General features: G+C 43.6%; 1 protein-coding gene across 4 annotated transcripts in view; it reads right to left on the bottom strand.

Annotated features, from left to right (window-relative positions):
• impdh1a (IMP (inosine 5'-monophosphate) dehydrogenase 1a) overlaps nucleotides 1-23,209 on the bottom strand; it is a 112,367-nt gene that overhangs the window by 41,019 nt on the left and 48,139 nt on the right. For all 4 annotated transcript variants that reach the window (XM_073066887.1, XM_073066886.1, XM_073066889.1 and 1 more), the window contains exon 2: nucleotides 16,160-16,258. In XM_073066887.1, coding sequence (XP_072922988.1) covers nucleotides 16,160-16,258 — 99 coding nt within the window. The remainder of the gene's footprint in view (nucleotides 1-16,159; nucleotides 16,259-23,209) is intronic.

Here is a 23,209-nt window from a genome sequence, read left to right as displayed (position 1 = left end):
TAATATTTATTCAATTTGGGTTTCGGTTTTATCACTTCAATATCGCCTAGTAAAAATAATATTGGATTATGTGGAAGTTGTGTTCCAATAATTTGTTCCAATAAAACTCTTAAATTTGTCCAAAAAGGTTGAATTTTAGAACAAGACCAAGTAGAATGTAAAAAAGTACCGATTTCTTGGTTACATCGGAAACACTGATCGGATAAAATTGGGTTTAATTTATTTATTTTTTGTGGTGTAATATATAATTGATGTAAAAAATTATATTGCACTAATCTTAACCGGACATTTATTGTATTTGTCATACTAACAAGACATAGTCTTGACCAATTTGTTTCTTCAATTTTAATATTCAAGTCACATTCCCATTTTTGTCTTGACTTATGGACTCCTTGTTTAATTGCCTGTTTTTGAATCAAGCTATACATACAAGAAATAAATTTTTTAATCTTTCCTTTTTGAATTAAAGTTTCTATTTCCTTAGATTTCGGCAATAACATTGTTTGACCTAATTTTTCTCTTAAATAAGCCCTTAATTGGAAGTAACAAAAAAGAGTGCTGTTTGATGCTTTATATTTATTCTTTAATTGATCAAATGACATTAATATACCTCCTTCAAAACAATCTCCTATATATCTAATCCCTTTTTGAAACCAATTATATAAAAGTTGATTATCCATTGTAAAAGGAATAAGTCTATTTTGAATTAAAGATCTCTTTGCTAATAAAGATTTCTTTGTCTCATCATCAACATTTATCTTATTCCATAAGTCAATCAAATGTTTTAATATAGGAGATTCTTTCTTTTCCCATATCCATTTAGATTACCATTTATATATAAAATCTTCTGGTGTATTTTCTCCTATTTTATCTAGTTCTATTCTAATCCATGCCGGTCTATCTTTCTCAAAAAAAGATGCAATAAATCTAAGTTGATTTGCTTTATAATAATTCTTAAAATTTGGAAGTTGTAACCCTCCTAGATCAAATTTCCATGTCAATTTTTCCAACGATATTCTTGACATCTTACCTTTCCAAAGAAACTTCCTCACATATTTATTTAACTCTTGAAAAAACTTCTGGGGTAGTTGTATTGGTAGTGATTGAAATAAGTATTGTAGTCTAGGGAATATATTCATTTTTATGGTATTTACTCTACCTACTAATGTTATTGGTAAAACCATCCATTTATCAAGATTTTCTTGAATTTTTTTCAATAATGGTAAGTAATTTAATTTATATAAGTTCCTTATATCATTATCAACTCTTATACCTAAATATTTTATACCATTTGCCGGCCATCTAAATTGAGTTATTAATCGACATTGACTATAATTTCCTTTAGTAAGAGGTAAAATTTCACTTTTATCCCAATTTATTTTATAACCTGATATTTTCCCATATTCTTCTAATCTATAGGATAATTTACACAACGAGTGCAATGGGTTTGTTAAATAAAGCAGATCATCATCAGCAAATAAGTTAATCTTGTATTCTTCCTGATTAACTCTAAAACCCTTAATATCTGGGTCCATTCTAATTAATTCAGCTAATGGTTCTATCGCCAACACAAATAAAGCAGGTGATAATGGACAACCTTGCCTAGTTGACCTTGTTAACTGAAATGGTGTTGAAATTTGACCATTTGTCACTACTTTAGCTTTGGGATTAGTATTTAAGGTTTTAATCCATTTTATAAAAGATACTCCTAATCCATATTTTTCCAATACCTTAAATAAAAAATCCCATTCCAATCTATCAAATGCTTTTTCTGCATCTAAAGCAACTGCCACACTCATTTCCTCCCTCTTTTGCGCCAAATGAATTATACTAAATAACCGAGTTACATTATCCGCCGATTGTCTATTTTTAATAAATCCTGTTTGATCCATATGTACTAATTTTGGTAAGTATTTAGATAATCTGTTAGATAAGATTTTTGCTATTATTTTATAATCAGTATTTAATAAAGAAATAGGTCTATGTGATGCTAGCTTTAAAAGATCGCTATCTTTTTTTGGCAATACTATTAAAATAGCTGTCGAAAAAGATTTTGGAAGTTTATGCGTTCTTTCCGCTTGATGTATTAACTCCATAAAAGGAGGAATTAATAAATCTTTAAACTTTTTATAAAATTCAGGCGGAAAACCATCTTCTCCTGGAGATTTATTACTTTGAAGTGATCCTAGGGCTTCTTCGACCTCTTTCAATGTAAAAGGCATATCTAATCCCTTCTGTTCTTCCGTATTTAATTTTGGAAGAGTTATTTGTGATAAAAACCTTTCTATCTTGACATTATCATTTTGTGATTCTGATTTATACAACTCAGAATAAAAATTCTTTAAAATTTCATTAATTTCTAAAGGTTTATAAGTAATTTTATTTACTCTTGTTCGAATTGCATTTATTGTTTTAGAAGTCTGGTCTGTTTTTAACTGCCATGCAAGGACCTTATGTGATCTTTCACCTAGTTCATAATATCTCTGTTTAGTTCTCATAATTGCTTTTTCTGTTCGATATGTCTGAAGTGTATTATATTGTAACTTCTTATTAATAAGTTGTCTTCGTTTTTCTTCTGTCATATTTCTTTGAGATTCTTTTTCTAATTTTCTAATTTCTTTTTCCAATTGATCTATTTCTATCATATATTCCTTCTTAATTTTAGAAGTATAACTTATTATCTGACCTCTCAAATATGCCTTCATTGCTTCCCACAATATAAATTTATCATCAACTGAATGTGAATTTGTATCTAAAAAGAACTGAATCTGCTTTTTCATAAAATCACAAAAATCTTGATGTTTTAGTAATATCGAATTAAATCTCCATCTATAAATTGATTCCTCTTTATCTATCATTATCATTGTCATTATCAAAGGAGAATGATCTGACAATATTCTCGCTTTATATTCCATATTTTTCACTCTATCTTGAATATTCGTTGATAATAGGAAAAAATCTATCCTTGAATATGTTTTATGTCTATTTGAATAAAATGAATAACCTCTTTCTTTTGGATTAATTCTTCTCCATATATCAATCAAATTTGTCTTTCATCAATGATAGAGTTAATTTTACTACTTTTGATTTTGTGACAACCTTTGTTGATCTATCTAAAACTGCATCTAGACAAAAGTTAAAATCTCCACTTATTAATATTTTGCCATGTGCGTTAGCCAAATTCAAAAAGACCTCTTGTATAAATGTTACATCATTTTCATTTGGTGCATAAATATTCATAAGAGTCCATAGTTCTGAAAAAATTTGACAATGTATAATTACATATCTCCCCGCCGAATCAATTAATATGTTTTGTATTTTAATTGGTAAATTTTTATTAACAAAAATTGCAACTCCTCTCGCCTTTGAATTAAATGAAGCTGCAATAACATTTCCAACCCAGTCTCTTTTTAATTTCTGATGTTCTATGTCTGTTAAATGTGTTTCTTGTAAAAAAGCTATATCTATTTTCATTTCTTTAATGTATGTTAAAATTCTTTTTCTTTTCACCGGTCCATTAAGCCCATTAACAGTAAAACTTTAAAAATTCAGTAAATTAGTCATTATTTTTAATTATGTTACTCCAATCTATAATAATACCTAATCTTTCAACTTCCGTGGTAGCTTGGGAAATCTTTTTTAAATTCTCCATGTTGCTATGTGTTGTCCCCACCGATCATCCAGGCAGAAAGACAGAAGAAAAATAGAGTATAAAGAAAAAAACAAAATACCCCCCTACTAATGTTGTGAAAAAAAAAGAACACAACATTACCCCCCTCTGTTATACGGGTCATGGCGATCGCCATGATTACACACATGAATCCCGTAGTAATCGATCCAAAGCTCCCCAGCCCCCCCGCAACATAAAAAAGTATATATATAAGAAAAAAAATACTATTCTCAATTAGTATTTCTGAAATTTTGCTTTTCTCCCCTGTATCATCCTTAAATGTCCATCACTTCCATTCACTGTCTCTATCTTCATCTTTAATCCATTACGCTTGGAAATCTCTATGTGTAATTAGTGAGTAGATGGAAGTTTTTGTGCGAACTCCTCCGCTTCTCGATAATCGGTAAAAAATCTTCTTTTTCCCTCCTCCAAAAAAATTATCAGTGTTGCTGGGTGACGCATTATAAATTTATAACCCTTTTCCCATAAGACTTTTTTCGCTGGGTTAAATTCCTTCTTTCTCTTCAAAAGGTTATAACTTATATCAGGATAAAAAAGAACTGCCTTCCCTGCTATCATCAATGGCCCGTTTCTCTTTCTGGCACATTGGGCAGCCGCCTTCAGGATCTTTTCTTTATCTTGGTATCTTAAGCATTTTATCAAAATTGATCGTGGATTTTGATCAGCTTCAGGTCTTGACCTTAAGGCTCTATGAGCCCTTTCAATCTCAATTAGAGTTTCTCCTTCCATTTCCAATTTTTCAGGGATCCATTTTTGAAAAAAATTTATTGGATCTTCTCCTTCTATATCTTCTTTAAGTCCAACAATTTTAATATTGTTTCATCTACTAAAATTTTCAAGCTTATCAATTTTTTCCATAAATTGTTTTCTTTCTGATGTCCAGGCAGTAATATCATCTTCCATTTTATTCATTCTTTCAACCATGTCTTCTGTTGTAGTTTCCAAATCTATAATTCTCTTTTCCATTTTTTCCTGTCTTTTTGTCATTTTATCAAACATAATCTCCATATTTGTCATTTTTCTTTTGATTACTTTTAATGCGTCTAATTTACGCATTATTTGCATCAAAATCTTTTTTATATTTCCAGAAAAACTTTTACCTCCATCTTCGTCTGATTTTTCCAGAGAATCTGACTCTCCCTCAGATTCACTTTCACTTTCAGTTTCAGTCATAACTGGGATTTGTAGTTCTGGTTGCTCTCATTTGCGCATGCTCCTTCCTTCACGTTTGCGCAGTTCTCATTGGTCTTTTTCTTTAGAAATGGTCGATATTGCCGCAGTTTCCTGTTCTGTATCGCCGGAGGTGAAATGTACCTGAGCCCGCGGTTCTTTGGCAGAAGTGGGCCTTGATTCTGTTCCAACTTGCGTTGTCTTCATGGTAGTAGTTTTCTTCATCTTCTGTTTGTGAGGCATAACTTGAAACAATCCGGAGTAGTTTATAAGTAACTCTTAGAAAGTATTGACTAACTTTTCTTCACTTAAACATTAATTTATTGATTTTTTACGGGAGAGCTGGGTTCCAGTGTCTCGATCCTACGTCATCACGTGACGTCCCCCAAAACAGAAGAATATTGACTTGACTGTCTTTAGTATGGCAGTCAATAGTGAAAAGATCAAGGAAAATGAGAACCAGGGCAAGTGATGACATGGTAGAAAAACAGCTGGATACAGAGATTGCTCCTGCTCTGGGGATATGGTAGAAGGACATAATTTAAGCTAGGATTGAACTTGAAGAGATTGTTTCTTCCTCTCGTCAGTGCAGTTATGAGTGCTACAGGTACAGGATGAGGATCTGTGACTCACCTTTGAGAACAACAAAACTTTTGTGGGGTACATGTTATGTGTTGGAACTACAACCTTGCCAGATTGAGCCACACCAATCACTAACCTGACTCTCCAAGAAGGGGAAAAAGAAAGTCAAGCCAGGGTGGAAAGCAGTGTGGACTTGGGTGAAGATTTCCATTTGGAACTTGGAAACAATAAATGTATGGCAAAGAATTAAATTCAACAGATTCAGGAGGCAGAACTGAACTGGTACTTATAAAATCATTTGCATTGTTCAAAACATAAAGAAACTCAGGGACATGGTAATGTAATAATCTTCAATTTACAACATTCTCTAGCCATTTACTGCTATAAAACCAAGATCAAAATAACCACAGAAATCTGTCTTTATCACTATGAGCAGTGCAGTTACAGAGAGGCAAAGAGGATTCAGCATTACCAAGTTCTAATGTTCTGCCAGAGGATGCTGGAAGAAGATTCAAATGCAGCTTCCTAAAGAGATGAGTGTTTTTAAAGAGCAGACTTTGGCAGAGCTATGGGAAACAGCAGAGCAGTAGAACTAATCAGAGACCTTTGTCTTGTTTTCACTAATTGCTACACTCTTCAGCTTTTTAAAACCACAAGTTTGATGCTACCACATCACTACTGTGGGGTTTTCAAAGTGGTGTCCCTTCCCATCTGTTTCTTTTCCCTCACTCTCTTGAAAAATACAGATTACTTTCTAGTTTTAAAAAATCTATGTCTTGCAGAGATTACAGAACACACATCATTCACAACTAAAACTTAAAATCACTTCTGACATAAAATCTCTAGTAAGACCATAAGACATAGGAGAATTAGGTCATTTTTCAGACCATCGAGTCTGTTCCACCATTTCATCATACACTCATTCAATCCCACACACCGGCCCTCTCACCATATCCCTTGATGCCCTGACCAATCAGGAATCCATCAACTTCAGCTTTGAATGTACCCATAGACTTGGCCTCCACCGCAATCTGTGGCAGAGCATTTCAATTGCACCACACTCTGGCTAAAAAAATTCCTCCTCACTTCTGTTCTAAAAGGTTGCCCTATAGAGGCCATGCCCTCTATTTCTGCTTACCCATCCACTCCACAGCCAACTTATCTCGCCCTTTCAACATTCGGTAGGTTTCAACAAGATCTCCACACATTCTTCTAAATTCCAGTGAGTACAGGCCTAAAATGTGTGGCGTGTGGCCAAGTGGTTAAGACGTTGGACTAGCGATCTGAAGGTCGTGAGTTCAAGCCCCAGTCGAGGTAGCGTGTTGTGCCCTTGAGCAAGGCACTTAACCACACATTGCTCCAGTCCACCCAGCTGAAAATGGGTACTGGCAAAATGCTGGTGGTTAACCTCGTGATAGACTGGCATCCTATCCGGGGGGGGGGGGGGGGGGGGGGAGGTCTCGTACCCTCAGTTGCTTCATGCCACAGATGAGTCTATAAGGCTCGGGACAAACTTTAACTAACAAGCCTAAATGTTCCTCTGTGTTAATCTCTGGACTCTCTCCCATGATAATACATACTTTCTGAGATAAAGGGCCTAAAACTGTTGACAATACTCCAAGTATGACCTGAATAGTGTCTAATATAGACTCAGAATTATCAATCAGGAATTTAAGTTGCTAATCCTCTCCACCTTTGATGAGGACTGGTTCATGGACCTCTGATTTCCCTCTCCTGAAGTCTACAATCAGTTTCTTGGTCTTGCTGACACTGAGTTATGACACAACTCAGCCAAATTTTCAATCTCCCTCCTGTATGCTAATTCATCACCATCTTCGATTAGGCCAATACTTCAGATCAATACTTTATCTCAGCACATTGGTGATTAGACAATTTATGACAGATGTAAAAAAAATCTCAAGAACATAACACAAACACAAATTGAGAGCAGAATAATTACAATCTTCAATACTCTGCAGATTATCACCACCTAAAAGAAAAAAGGGAATGAGTACCAGGTATAGTTTCATACTCTATCAGGTTGGACATGCGCAGGCTATTACCTTTAACTCAAATGTCCCACCTGTCTAATCACCTTTACCACAATGAACAGCGCCAGGCCTTTAGGAACACAGAACTCCACACCAACGATCAAGTATCCATTCACATTAATCCCATTTCAGACCCTCCACAATCCCATCAAACCCCCTTATAGTTTACTCCTCAAGTATACAGGAAAAGCATTTCATAGTAGTCAATTTCCCTACCAGCCCACACACCATAGTCAGAGTGGAAAACAAGCCATTTGGCCTACCATCTCCACAATGACCAATGGGCATTTGTCCATATGAATCCCATCTGGCAGTACTTGGCCTAGTCTTCAAGGTGATGACACTTGACGATTCAAGGGTTCATCTAGATACTTCTCAAATGCTATTCACCAGTTGTAATCTATCTCATTTGGCTTGCTCATCTTGTGAACCAGCCAAAGTAGCTAACATTTTACTGTACTTCCACCAGCATGTTGCAAGTTCTCATTAAAGCTTGCCCAACCCTAAATTCAAAGGTTAACCTGCAGATGAGCATAAAACCCAAGTAGACACAGAAACAATATGCCAATTCTACCTAGGTGAGGACTGAGCCTGACAGATGGAGGCAATAGCATTACTAGCTGAGCCACTGGATCACTCATCTTCTCATTGGCAATCTAGTTGGCACAGCCATATCAATGAGAATTACTTCAAACAGTATTTTAAATGGACAAATGGTCCAAATATCATGCCTGTAGATTAAGCAATAAATTTTACAGATTTTAGTCGAAACCTTGTCCCCATTCTCAGAAATCAACTCACAAAATACATCCACTTGCTATCGTCTTAAAGCCTGATTTATAAATAAAACCTGCAAAATTTCCTGCAGATTCATTTGAGGTTCTTGTGGGAAAGGTATGCTGCCAAGGAAAACAACTGTTCTGGAACAATATCGTCAAAGGCCAGGTATGTTTGGATTTAATGCACAAGCTTCTTGCATGTGCTCTCCCCACCATTGAGCACATCTACAGGGAGCACTGCCACAGAAAAGCATTCATTTCAAGAACCACCACCACACAGACCTTGCTCTCTTCTTGCTGCTGCCGTCAGAAAGAAGGTACAGGAGCCTCAGAACTCTCGCCACCAGGTTTAGGAACAGTTATTACCGCCCAACTAAGACTAAGACAATTGTGCTGCTCCAAAGAGTGCAATATGACATCATTCTTACCCTCAGCCATCAGCCTGTATGATGAGTCAACCTATAGCTGGGGAAGTGATGACCCCCCTCCTATTAGACTGTTTGAGGTAACTTATTTTTTCTTCCTTAATTCTCTTCTAATATTTGTATATCTGTGCACTTGTAGTGCTACTGTGACACTGCAATTTCCTTTGGGATCAATAAACTATCTATCCATCAACCAGGAAGCTATTGAACCAGAAGGGATAACTTCATTCGCCCCATCACTGGACTGTTTCCACAACCTATGGACTCACTTTCAAGGATTCTTCATCTCATTTTCTCAATACTTATTGTTTTTTTATGTACTTGCAGTTTGTTCTCTTTTGCACATTGATTGCTTGCCTGTCCTGTTGGATACAATACTCCGTTGATTCTATTGTATTTCTTGGATTTACGGTGTACGTCCACAAAAAATGAATCGCAGGGCTGTATATGGTGACATAAATGTACTTAGATAATAAATTTATTTTGAACTTTTAAAATCATAGATAACAAGGAAGTGTTAATGTGGAATGTTAATTGCTAACTACACTTGCTGGTGCACAAAGTAACCAAGACATAACCTAGACAATGATGTGATCTGCACAAAAGTCTGGAAGGGAACAATAATGACAAAAGCTGATGCTCACATCAATGGAAAGTAATTTGTTCAGATTTTAACACTTTCCAGAGAACAAAGAATTCCATTATTCATCCTTAAGACAGGACTGTGTTGGTTAACATTCGATACCAGGAAGGAATACAAAAATTTAGCCCCATATATCAGCGGGGGAGTGAAGAAGTATCACACTGTTGTGAGGACATCTCACAACGCACCGATGGGCCCAGCACAAGAAGGCATGCCAGTGTCTTTACTCTCTTACATCCCTGGTAGAGTGCTCAGAGGATGTGCAGACCAGCTAGCAGATGTTCTCACTGACATCTTCAACACCTCCCTGAGCAGTGCCACCATTCCAACATGCTTCAAGGCCTGAACTAACACCTTGCCCTACTGTCCTGTTGATTATTTATTGTAATGCCTGCACTGTTTTTGTGCACTTTATGCAGTCCAGTGTAGTCTAGTATAGCTTTCTCTGTTTTTTTTATTAAGTAGTTCAATCTAGTTTTTTGTACTGTGTCATGTAAACCATGGTCCTGAAAAACGTTGTCTCATTTTTACTATGCACTGTACCAGCAGTTATGGTCGAAATGACAATAAAAGTTGACTTGACTTGACTTTTATAAAGTTAAGGAGATCCAGCATATCATCGTAGATGAAGGTACTTCTACAGATGTAGGCAGGAAACTTTCTGACTGATTGCATCATGGCCTGGTATGAAAACTTCCATGCACAGAAACACAAGAGGCTACAGTGAGGGGTGGAGTCAGCAAGCTCCATCTCATTTCAGTTCTTCCCACCATTGAGGACATCTACAAAAGGCAAGGCCTCAGAAAGGCAAGATCCATCATCAAAGATGCCCACCATCCAGGACACAGCCTCTTCTTCAATACTGCCTTTCAGACAGGATGTAACAGCCAAATCTCAAGGTTCAACAACAACTTCCTCTCTGTTACCTAGTTCTAACTACCCATAACACTAACTCAGACTATGCTTTTCCTTCTCTCAACATGCAGTAATGTCATTATGTTTATGTTAAAATAAGTTTATGTTAACTGATATTTGTCACGTTTGTAATGATATTGAACCTCTGCTGCAAAAAACTAATTTTTATGGTATACATTACCTGTGTGTGTATTCTATGACAATAAACTTAAACTTGAAGACAAGGCATTAAAGTGAGGTCTATTCTACTTTCTCAAGTGGATGCAAGAAATCTCAATGTGTCATCATTTGGCCAAAATTCATCCCTCAATAAGCACCAGTAAAAACAAAGCCCTTGCTCACCAACTCTATATTGTTTTTAGTAACTTGTCTTGGATAAGCAAGTTGCCATGCTTATGAAATTATAACTGACTTTGCAAGTCCAAACACATCATGTAATTGTGAAAAATGACATATAAATGCTGGTCGTTTTTACAAAATTGTGAATTACATGACCGACTCGCAGGGAATTCATGACATTCATCAAAGGTTCAGAAGAAAAATTGAAAGTGTGCAGGGAAAGCAAGCTCTGGCTTCAATTTGTGGGAAATTGAGAACATGTCAATGTGCAATTATCAGTAATTGCTCTAATACGATTACTACAAGTTGAGCATTTCTATTTTCTCAGTCTATCTTCCAACTAATACTGTCTCTGAAATCTTTCCCAACCTCTTCTTCAGGCCATGTCCCATACAGGAACAACCCTTCACCACCCCCAGCCCATATCTTTGATCATTAGAAGTTCTTGTGAATCCAATTTATCCAAATACAGCAAATACAATCCTTTATTGAATTACCTCAAATTAACTTAACATCATTCTAGTCAAACTAAAAATGAACCTTTCAACATTAAACATGTGATAAACTTTTAAACAATTATGTCTCTCAATAAAGATGGTTCACAACATAATCAATTAGTGGCACGCGCATCTGGGTCTCAAAGTTATGCATCCAAAGCAGGCTCTGGGTGGGGGTTGGAGTGAGAGGGACAGGGGATTGGGGTCAGGGGTAGAGGGGTGGACGGGGGTCGGAGATCAGATGGGGACAGGCAATGGGGGTTACAGGGGGACGGGACAAGGCAGGGTGGGAGGAGGTAGGGAAATGTGGGACAAAGCGGTGAGAAGGTTGGAGGATGGGGAGAGGGTATCACAGTGAAGGATGATCCCTGGGAGAGGATCATGGGAGAGAGGATCACTTGAGAGGGATATCACTGTGAGGGGTATTATGGGAAGGGGAATCACTGGGAGGGGATCACGTAGTGGGGGTCATGGTAGAGAGGTTCACGGGGAGGAGGTATCAGGGAAGGGGTTCATGGGAAGGGGAATCATGGAGAGGGGCTCACAGGAGAGGGGGGTCATGGGGGAGGGGGATCATGGAGATCACGGGGAAGGGGGTCACTGGAGAGGGTTCACGGGGAGGGGGTCACTGGAGAGGGTTCATGGGGAGGGGGTCACTGGAGAGGGTTCACAGGGGAGGGGTCACGGGATGGGGTCACTGGAGAGGGTTCACGTGGGAAGGGGTCACTGGAGAGGGTTCACGGGGAGGGGATTACTGGAGAGGGTTCACGGGGAGGGGGTCACTGGAGAGGGTTCACAGGGAGGGGGTTACTGGACAGGGTTCACGGGGAGGGGGTCACTGGAGAGGGTTACTGGAGAGGGTTCACGGGGAGGGGGTCACTGGAGAGGGTTCACAGGGGAGAGGATTCACGGGGAGGGGGTCACTGGAGGGGGTTACTGGAGAGGGTTCATGGGGAGGGGGTCACTGGAGAGGGTTCACAGGGGAGAGGATTCACGGGGAGGGGGTCACTGGAGAGGGTTCACAGCGGAGGGGGTCACGGGACGGGGTCACTGGAGAGGGTACACGTGGGAAGGGGTCACTGGAGAGGGTTCACGGGGAGGGGGTCACTGGAGAGGATTCACCGGGAGGGGATTCACGGGGAGGGGATTCACGGGGAGGGGATTCACGGGGAGGGGGTCACGAGAGGGTTCACGGGGGGGTCACTGGAGAGGGTTCATGGGGAGGGGGTCACTGGAGGGGGTTACTGGAGAGGGTTCACAGGGGAGGGGTCACTGGAGAGGGTTCACGGGGAGGGAGTCACGGGACGGGGTCACTGGAGAGGGTTCACATGGGAAGGGGTCACTGGAGAGGGTTTACAGGGAGGGGGTCACTGGAGAGGGTTCACGGGGGGGGTTACAGGACAGGGTTCACGGGGGGGTCACTGGAGGGGGTTACTGGAGAGGGTTCATGGGAAGGGGGTCACGAGAGGGTTCACGGGGAGGGGGTCACGAGTGGGTTCACGGGGAGGGGGTCACTGGAGAGGGTTCACGGGGAGGGGGTCACGAGAGGGTTCACGGGGAGGGGGTCACGAGAGGGTACACGGGGAGGGGGTCACTGGAGAGGGTTCACGGGGAGGGGGTCACGAGAGGGTTCACGGGGAGGGGGTCACGAGAGGGTTCACAGGGAGGGGGTCACTGGAGGGGGTCACTGGAGAGGGTTCACGGGGAGGGGGTCACTGGAGAGGGTTCACAGGGGAGAGGATTCATGGGGAGGGGGGTCACGAGAGGGTTCACGGGGAGGGGGTCACTGGAGGGGTTACTGGAGAGGGTTCACAGGGGAGGGGGTCACTGGAGGGGGTTACTGGAGAGGGTTTACAGGGGAGGGGGTCACTGGAGAGGGTTCACGGGGGAGGGGGTCACGGGACGGGGTCACTGGAGAGGGTTCACGTGGGAAGGGGTCACTGGAGAGGGTTGACGGGGAGGGGGTCACTGGAGGGGGTTACTGGAGAGGGTTCATGGGGAGGGGGTCACTGGAGGGGGTTACTGTTCAGAAGGGAGGGGGTCACTGGAGATTGTTCACGGGGGAGGGGGTCACTGGAGAGGGTTCACGTGGGATGGGGTCACTGGAGGGGGTTACTGGAGAGGGTTCACGGGGAGGGGGTCACTGGAGGGGGTTACTGGAGAGGGTTCACGGGCAGGGGGTCACTGGAGGGGGTTCACGGGGGAGGGGGTCACTGGAGAGAGTTCACGGGGAGGGGGTCACTGGAGAGGGTTCACAGGGGAGAGGATTCACGGGGAGGGGATTCACGGGGAGGGGATTCACGGGGAGGGGATTCACAGGGAGGGGGTCACGAGAGGGTTCACGGGGGGGTCACTGGAGAGGGTTCATGGGAAGGGGTCACTGGAGAGGGTTTACAGGGAGGGGGTCACTGGAGAGGGTTCACGGGAGGGGTTACTGGACAGGGTTCACGGGGGGGTCACTGGAGGGGGTTACTGGAGAGGGTTCATGGGAAGGGGGTCACAAGAGGGTTCACGGGGAGGGGGTCACGAGAGGGTTCACGGGGAGGGAGTCACGGGACGGGGTCACTGGAGAGGGTTCACATGGGAAGGGGTCACTGGAGAGGGTTTACAGGGAGGGGGTCACTGGAGAGGGTTCACGGGGGGGGTTACTGGACAGGGTTCACGGGGGGGTCACTGGAGGGGGTTACTGGAGAGGGTTCACGGGGAGGGGGTCACGAGAGGGTTCACGGGGAGGGGGTCACGAGAGGGTTCACGGGGAGGGGGTCACGAGAGGGTTCACGGGGAGGGGGTCACTGGAGGGGGTTCACGGGGAGGGGGTCACTGGAGGGGGTTCACGGGGAGGGGGTCACTGGAGAGGGTTCACAGGGGAGAGGATTCATGGGGAGGGGGGTCACGAGAGGGTTCACGGGGAGGGGGTCACGAGAGGGTTCACGGGGAGGGGGTCACTGGAGGGGGTTCACGGGGAGGGGGTCACTGGAGGGGGTTCACGGGGAGGGGGTCACTGGAGAGGGTTCACAGGGGAGAGGATTCATGGGGAGGGGGGTCACGAGAGGGTTCACGGGGAGGGGGTCACTGGAGGGGTTACTGGAGAGGGTTCACAGGGGAGGGGGTTACTGGAGAGGGTTTACAGGGGAGGGGGTCACTGCAGTGGGTTCACGGGGGAGGGGGTCACAGGACGGGGTCACTGGAGAGGGTTCACGTGGGAAGGGGTCACTGGAGAGGGTTGACGGGGAGGGGGTCACTGGAGGGGGTTACTGGAGAGGGTTCATGGGGAGGGGGTCACTGGAGGGGGTTACTGGAGAGGGTTCAGAGGGGAGGGGGTCACTGGAGAGGGTTCACGGGGGAGGGGGTCACTGGAGAGGGTTCACGTGGGATGGGGTCACTGGAGGGGGTTACTGGAGAGGGTTCACGGGGAGGGGGTCACTGGAGAGGGTTCACAGGGGAGGGGTCACTGGAGATGGTTCACGGGGAGGGAGTCACGGGACGGGGTCACTGGAGAGGGTTCACATGGGAAGGGGTCACTGGAGAGTGTTTACAGGGAGGGGGTCACTGGAGAGGGTTCACGGGGGGGTTACTGGACAGGGTTCACGGGGGGGTCACTGGAGGGGGTTACTGGAGAGGGTTCACGGGGAGGGGGTCACTGGAGAGGGTTCACGGGGAGGGGGTCACGAGAGGGTTCACGGGGAGGGGGTCACGAGAGGGTTCACGGGGAGGGGGTCACTGGAGGGGGTTACTGGAGAGGGTTCACGGGGAGGGGGTCATGAGAGGGTTCACGGGGAGGGGGTCACTGGAGAGGGTTCACGGGGAGGGGGTCACTGGAGGGGGTTACTGGAGAGGGTTCACGGGGAGGGGGTCACTGGAGAGGGTTCACGGGGAGGGGGTCACTGGAGAGGGTTCACAGGGGAGAGGATTCATGGGGAGGGGGGTCATGAGAGGGTTCATGGGGAGGGGGTCACTGGAGGGGTTACTGGAGAGGGTTCACAGGGGAGGGGGTTACTGGAGAGGGTTTACAGGGGAGGGGGTCACTGGAGAGGGTTCACGGGGGAGGGGGTCACGGGACGGGGTCACTGGAGAGGGTTCACGTGGGAAGGGGTCACTGGAGAGGGTTGACGGGGAGGGGGTCACTGGAGGGGGTTACTGGAGAGGGTTCAGAGGGGAGGGGGTCACTGGAGAGGGTTCACGGGGGAGGGGGTCACTGGAGAGGGTTCACGTGGGATGGGGTCACTGGAGGGGGTCACTGGAGAGGGTTCACGGGGGAGGGGGTCACTGGAGAGGGTTCACGTGGGATGGGGTCACTGGAGGGGGTTACTGGGGAGGGTTCACGGGGAGGGGGTCACTGGAGGGGGTTACTGGAGAGGGTTCACAGGGGAGTGGGTCACTGGAGAGGGTTCACGGGGGAGGGGGTCACGGGACGGGGTCACTGGAGAGGGTTCACGTGGGAAGGGGTCACTGGAGAGGGTTGACGGGGAGGGGGTCACTGGAGGGGGTTACTGTAGAGGGTTCATGGGGAGGGGGTCACTGGAGGGGGTTACTGGAGAGGGTTCAGAGGGGAGGGGGTCACTGGAGAGGGTTCACGTGGGATGGGGTCACTGGAGGGGGTTACTGGGGAGGGTTCACGGGGAGGGGGTCACTGGAGGGGGTTACTGGAGAGGGTTCACAGGGGAGTGGGTCACTGGAGAGGGTTCACGGGGGAGGGGGTCACGGGACGGGGTCACTGGAGAGGGTTCACGTGGGAAGGGGTCACTGGAGAGGGTTCAGAGGAGGGAGATCACAGGAGGGGGATCCGCGGGAAAGCCTGTCGGGGAGAGAGATCACATGTGGGGGGTCACGGGGAGAAATCACAGGATAGGGATCAGGGTGGAGGGGATCACGGTGAGGAGCTGAGGATAAAAATGTTGAGAGGACTGGATGGGTGGCGCAGTCGATAGGTGTGGTCCTGCTCTGCTCGGGCAGAAAGCGAGGTCCAGGCGCTGTGGGGTGGGGACTGACAGCATGGGTCACCGATTGCATCCGCCCGCTCTGCAACGTGTCCCGCCGGGAAGCACCCATGGGCGCTACAACACTTACTTATAAGTGAGTCCGTCAGCGGAAGCGAAGAGAATCTGTGCAGTGAGGCCATCCTCGGGCACGTAGCCGGTGCCGCCGCTGATCAGGTAATCGGCCATGCTGCAGAGAGACGAGAGGAGAGCAGCGGTGAGTGAATGAGCGAAGCCCGGGGCGGGGGTTGCCGAGGGCGAGCGGGCGCCAGGCCACTGGCTCGGGCACGAGCCTCCGCCTGGGGGCGCGCACGCACGCTCCCTGAATGTGCCGCCACACACGGCGTGCTCACGCACCAGCCGCAGGCGGGCACGTATGCGCATGCGCTGGGCCGCCGCCGCCGCCGCTGCTGTGTAAGGTGAGCATGTCGGTTTCGGTGGAGACACGTGGTGGGGCTAGTACAACTCAGCGGGTCGAGTGGCATCTGGAGGAGGAAGGAAATTGTCCTGAGTCACCGCAGGGTTTTGTCTTTTCCTCCCACCGACGCCGGATGGAAATCGGGGTCCTCGGAGATTCCTAGAGATCTTACCTTGCAGAAGGGGATTATGTGCCCACCCTGGAAACCCAACAGCTCCTGTTAATTTCATTTCTTGGGCAATTTATACCCTTTATAGCTAATTAAACATTTTTTGTGGTGTAGCTGATGGATGCGAATTTGACACTGTCGTCAACTTCATTACACTTCAAATAATGTCCAACAGAGTAGCCCTGGTTTAATGTATGTCGGATTGGGTAGTACTTCAAAATAGTGGAGCATTTTACACGATATGCTATACTGAAGCGAACCCTTCGGTTTTTCATTCAAAGAATTAGGTATGTTAGCAGATTAAAATTCATAGACCAATCTCAACCAAGTCTTAACAAAAATAGCCTTTTCCCGAAAATGAAAGAATAAATAGTAGGAAACGAAAATTCACAGGTGAAATGTCATTAATTTTAAAAGAGCAAGTTTTGTTTGACTGACGTGGCATTCCCTGAATTCTGTGAACCGCTAAAATAAAGTACATAGGATTGTATTTATACACTACGTTTACATTTCTAAAGAGCCTTCTATAAATTCAAGCATAACTGACTAATATCTGAATATCAATGTAAAATCAGGCTGAAAACAGATCAGAGATGATGTGCATGATGTTTGGATCTATTTTAACACAATGACTCCCCTTAGCACTAATTATTTACTGATAACTTAGCATTCACATCTCTATCTCTCTCACCCGACCCACCCACACCTCCAAGTTCATGCCTTTATTTATTTGATATGTATTTGTACGGGCACAATAAATAGGCAACAAGTATGAATCCAAATGTCAGTGATTATCACTAACTGCAATGACAGTTACAAGACAACAATTTAGAGGAAGGATGAGAGATAAGTGTAGACTAATACAAAGAAGATGGTCATGGATGCTAGAAAAAGGTTCCTGAGTAACAATGCACTGTACACAGTGAAAGACACACAACAAACAAAACTAACGTAAAAATAATGTGAGGATAGCCTTGGTCAGGAAAGTTGACACATTTTGATAACGCGAATGAGAACTCGTAATCATATATATCAAGAGGGTTGAACTGTATTGTAATGTTAACAACATGGATGAGGTAAAGATGGTCACCACACTTCTTAGCTTAATGAGTGCTAGAACGTACAGTCTCTTACGCAACTTACTAACTCCTGAAAAGCCAGCAAGCAAGACATTCGACAGAATTATCAAAATTTTACAAAATCACTTGAGTGCAAAACTGCTAGTAGTAGCTGAGAGATTTAAATTTCACCAAAGGAACCAGTCAATAACAGCTGAGATATTTAGATTTCACAGAAGGAACCAGTCGAAGGATGAAAGCATTTCTCAATACATTGCAGAACTGCTTGGAGATGGACTTTTTGATGCATTAAGGGACTGGCTTGTATGTGCCACACACAGTCTAAGCGCTGAAAAGAGGCTGCTGTCAGAAAGTGACCTAACCTTCAAACGTACCTTGACCATTGCAATATTGTTAGAGGCTGCAGCAAAGGATGTGGCAGAACTACACAAAAAAAAGTTTAGAATGTGAAATGCAGAAAATGTCCCTGAATGGTGCAGAGAACTAAAAATGTTATTGTGTGGCAAATTCTCCATAATGCAATTGGTTCAAAGAAAAAGATTGTAGAAAGTGCCATAGACAAGGCCATGTAGAGAGAGTGTGCAAGTCAGACAAAAAGCACAAAGAGAAAAATTTCAAATACAAAACCAAACAAATGCAATAAAGGACTGATTGTGAAACTGAATCAAATGACACAGTGTCTGATAAAGGTGAGCTGTCATGCCTAGAACGAAATAGCATTCCTGATTCAGATCGCTAAATCATATGGATCACAACAGATATGTCTGGTGTAGAACTGAAAATTGAGCTGGTACAGGGTCAGCTTTGTCTGTAATTTCAGCGGCTGATTACAACAGACTATTTTCTAAGCTACTGTTAGAAAATACTTTGGTGATGCTAAAGACCTAAACAGGTGAAAAAAATGTCTCCCAAGAGCAAACTGAAAGTGGATGTGACCTACAGAGGCAAAGCACAGCAGTTGGAGTTTTATGTGTTGAAAGGTGGAGGGACAGCACCTTTCGGACCTGAATAGACCATAAGACATAGGAGCAGAGTTAGACCATTCAGCCCATCGAGTCTGCTCCACCATTCCATCGTGGCTGATCCCAGATCCCACTCAACCCCATACACTTGCCTCCTCGTCATATCCTTTGATGCCCTGACCAATCAGGAAATGGTCAACTTCTGGCTTAAGTATCCCCATGGATTTGGCCTCCACCGCAGTCTATGGCAGAGCATTCCACAGATTCACTACTCTTTGGCTTAAAAAATCCTCCTTGCCTCTGTTCTAGAAAGTCGCTCCTCAATTTTGAGGCTATACCCTCTAGTCTGGATACCCCTACCATAGGAAATATCCTCTCCATATCCACTCTATCTAGTCTTTTCAACATTCAATGAGATCTTCTAAATTTTTCTGAGTACAGGCCCAAAACTGCCAAATGCTCCTCATATGTTGACACCTTAATTCCCAGAATCATCCTTGTGAACCTCCTCTGGATTCACCAATGACAACACATCCTTTCTGAGATATGAGGCCCAAAACTGTTGACAATACTCCAAGTGCGGCCTAACTACTGTTTCTAAAGCCTCAGCATTATCTCCTTGCTTTTATATTCTATTCCCCTTGAAATAAATGGCAACATTACATTTGCCTTCTTTACCACAGACTCTACCTGTAAATTAACCTCCCAAGAGTCTTGCATGAGGACTCCTAAGTCCTTCTGAACCTCTGATGTTTGAACCTTCTCCCCATTTAGATAATAGTCCACACTATTGTTCCTTTCATCAAAATGTATTACAGTACATTTCCCAACACTACTCCATCTGCCCACTTTTTTGCCCATCCTTCCAATTTGTTCCTCCATCACTCCACATATCTTTGTATCATCCACAAACTTTGCAACAAAGCCATCAATTCCATTATCTAAATCATTAACAAGCAATTTGAAAAGTAGCAGTCCCTATACTGACCACCGAGAAACACCACTAGTCACCGGCAGCCAACCAGAAAAGGCCCCTTTTATTCCCACTCGCTGCATCCTGCCTGTCAGCCATTCCCCCCATGCCAGTATCTTTCCCTAATGCCACAGGTTTTTAATCTCGTTAAGCAGCCTCATGTTTGGCACCTTATCAAATGCTTTCTAAAAATAAGAATGGTTGAGAAAACTCCCAACTGGACTGGAACCCAATCAAAACTCTCAATGAGTCATCAACAGGCAACTGCACCAACCAGAGACTGCCACAGCTGCTTAATGCTATTGAGAAGGGTATTGGTAAATTCAAAGGCATGAAGGCTAAAATTGAAATGGATGAAGCATCAACACCAAGATTCCATAAAGTGGAATCACAGATCAACCAAGGGGCCCTTAGTCTAGTATTGGGAATAAAGAAGTTCCACCACTACCTCTACAGACAAAAGTTCACTCTAGTAACAGACCACCTGCTCTTTATGTCCATTTTCAGTCCCAGGAAGGGAATCCCAGTGATGTCTGCTACCTGGTTGCAATGTTGGGCAGTTTTCCAAGGAGCCCACACTTATAGTTCAAGGGTACTAAAAAAAAACGCATCAATACTGATGGCTTGTCACGTTCTCCACAGTTGACAACTGAAGAAGAAGTCTTCATTCTGTGACCCAATGGAGCTGTTCCACAAAGCATTGGTGGACCAGCTGCTGGTAATAACTACTGAAATACAAAGAGAAACAAGGAATGGTATGACATTGTCAAAAGTCTATGACATTGCCATGCAATGATGGCCAGCTCATGGTAATCCTATGTTTCCAGAGTTCTCAGGAGATAGCACCAACTTTCTGTATGTCAAAGAATGCTGATGTGAGCATCTGGTGTTGTGGCTCCTTCTAAACTGAGCACCAGAACCCGCATGAAGGACGCCTGAGTACAGTTCAAGATGAAGAGTCTCACCCAGAGCTACGGGAATAGATAGACGCAGGCACGTTAGACCCATGGGAATGACCGCCTTCAGCATGGCAAAGAGGGATATTGACTTTGCTAAGCTATTCATGGGCTCTATGTTTCTGATTGCTGTGGATTCTCATTTGAAGTGGCCAGGAGTCAAACCAATGAAGTCAACCACCTTAAAAAAAAATTGATTTCCACACTAAGGACTATCTTCTCCAGAAATGGCTTAGCAAATCAAATTGTGAGTGACAACAGACCACAATACAAGTCAGAAGAAATCAGACTATTCATGAAGAAAAATAGCATCAAACATTTCAAGTCAGCCCACCACCCAGCAACAAATGGGTTAGCTGAACAGTTTTATCAGAACCTTCAAGAAGTCCATTAAGGCTATCGACAAGGAGGACATTTCTCTACAGCACAAGGTGGACAACTTCCTTTTTGTGCATCAATATACAAGTCAAACCCCTGAAATGCTGTTCACAAGCAGGAATCTGAGATCTCACATAGACCACTGGAAACCAGACCTATGGAGGGAAGTGCAGAACAAACAGTTCAGCTAGTTGCCAAGTGAATCAACAAGGAGTTTTGAGGACAGGCATTCTAGCACGTGATTACCAAGAAGACAAGTGGACACCCAGTAAGATAGCTACCAGTGGACCACTAATGTACACAGTGAATGTTGAAGATGATACATGGAGATGTCATGTGGACCAGGTACTGGGCATTCAGCTGAAGAACACACCTGAGTCAACTGCATCCAACAAGATGGACAAATTATAGCCACCGGACTAAGCCCTCAGTGATGATCATGTCACTAAAAGTAACGTAATATCTACAACAGAGAAATTGTCTTTGACAAGACATCTGCCAAACCTGATGCCACTCCACAGGGCCAGAGGTACTACCCTGAATGAAACAGAGCACCACCAAAAAGACTGAATCTTTAGTATAGCGAAGTTAAGTGTGGACTATTACCGTAGTTAAAAAGAGAAAAATAAAGAAAACACTGTTATTGTGCAAACATGTTTATTTGAATAAGGTTTGCAAAAGGGAAATTGAATATTACATATAGTTCTATATTACATTAATCTAAAGGGAGAGGAAGTGTGATGTATGGATCTATTTCTTATAGCGCAGTGACTCCCCTTAACACAAATTATTGACTGAGAATCTTGCATGTGCATTGATTTGTTGCTCTCTCTCTCTACAAAGTGAATATACATGTTAACTTCTCCAATTGTGTGCCTTTATTTATTTGATGTCTAGTTGTACAGACACACAATGGGCAATATCATCTTTTCAGAGTAAGAGAGATAGGTCATTCCTGGGGCTGTCGTGGTTTCTCGTGCCCCACAAACGACCAGGAGATGCAGAAGATTCTTCAAGAAGTATTAACCTTTAATTTGCAAATCAAAGCTGAGACAGTCATTGAGCTAGTCGCCGATTGCCCACCGATCCTTGTACATAGCATTTTTTATAGCAATCTCCTGGTTTAGTTGCATTAGCATATCCAATCGGTCTACAGTTGCGTATCACAAGTACATCCGCCACTATTGTTTTTACCCATTAACTTAATCATGTTCTAATCTACATCTTTTAGCTACCTCTTATTAACACACCATTATAATCTACATTCTTAAGATTTCATTCTCCTACTAAATTGGATACATGCATAGCAAATAGCAAACTCAAAGCTGACTACATAATCTACATCTCTTAGCTAGCCTCTCATTAACACACCATTATCTTCTACTTTCTTAAGATTTCATTCTCCTACTAAATTGGATACATGCATAGCAAATAGCAAACTCAAAGTTGACTACATAATCTACATCTCTTAGCTAGCCTCTCATTAACACACCATTATCTTCTAGATAGATAGATAGATAGATAGATACTTTATTCATCCCCATGGGGAAATTCAACATTTTTTCCAATGTCCCATACACTTGCAGCAAAACTAATTACATACAATACTTAACTCAGTAAAAATATGATATGCATCTAAATCACTCTCTCAAAAAGCATTAATAATAGCTTTTAAAAAGTTCTTTAGTAGTTTACTTAAATACATTAAATACAATCAACCCCGGCACTTTAACATATCTTACTCCTGGCGGTTGAATTGTAAAGCCTAATGGCATTGGGGAGTATTGACCTCTTCATCCTGTCTGAGGAGCATTGCATCGATAGCAACCTGTCGCTGAAACTGCTTCTCTGTCTCTGGATGGTGCTATGTAGAGGATGTTCAGGGTTTTCCATAATTGACCGTAGCCTACTCAGCGCCCTTCGCTCAGCTACCGATGTTATACTCTCCAGTACTTTGCCCACGACAGAGCCCGCCTTCCTTACCAGCTTATTAAGACGTGAGGCGTCCCTCTTCTTAAGATTTCATTCTCCTACTAAATTGGATACATGCATAGCAAATAGCAAACTCAAAGCTGACTAAATAGTTTTGGTTACACAGCAAACAATGCAACTTTTATACTCCAATAGGGCCAGTGTGGATCCAGATTTGATTTAGTGATTTACACATTGAATGAAACCCCCATTTTCTAAATATGTAAATAATGTC

The sequence above is a fragment of the Hemitrygon akajei genome, chromosome 14, assembly GCF_048418815.1.
Source record: "Hemitrygon akajei chromosome 14, sHemAka1.3, whole genome shotgun sequence".
Taxonomy (NCBI): domain Eukaryota; kingdom Metazoa; phylum Chordata; class Chondrichthyes; order Myliobatiformes; family Dasyatidae; genus Hemitrygon; species Hemitrygon akajei.
The sequence above is the reverse complement of the archived record's forward strand: the minus strand, read 5'-3'. Positions and strand labels throughout refer to the sequence as shown.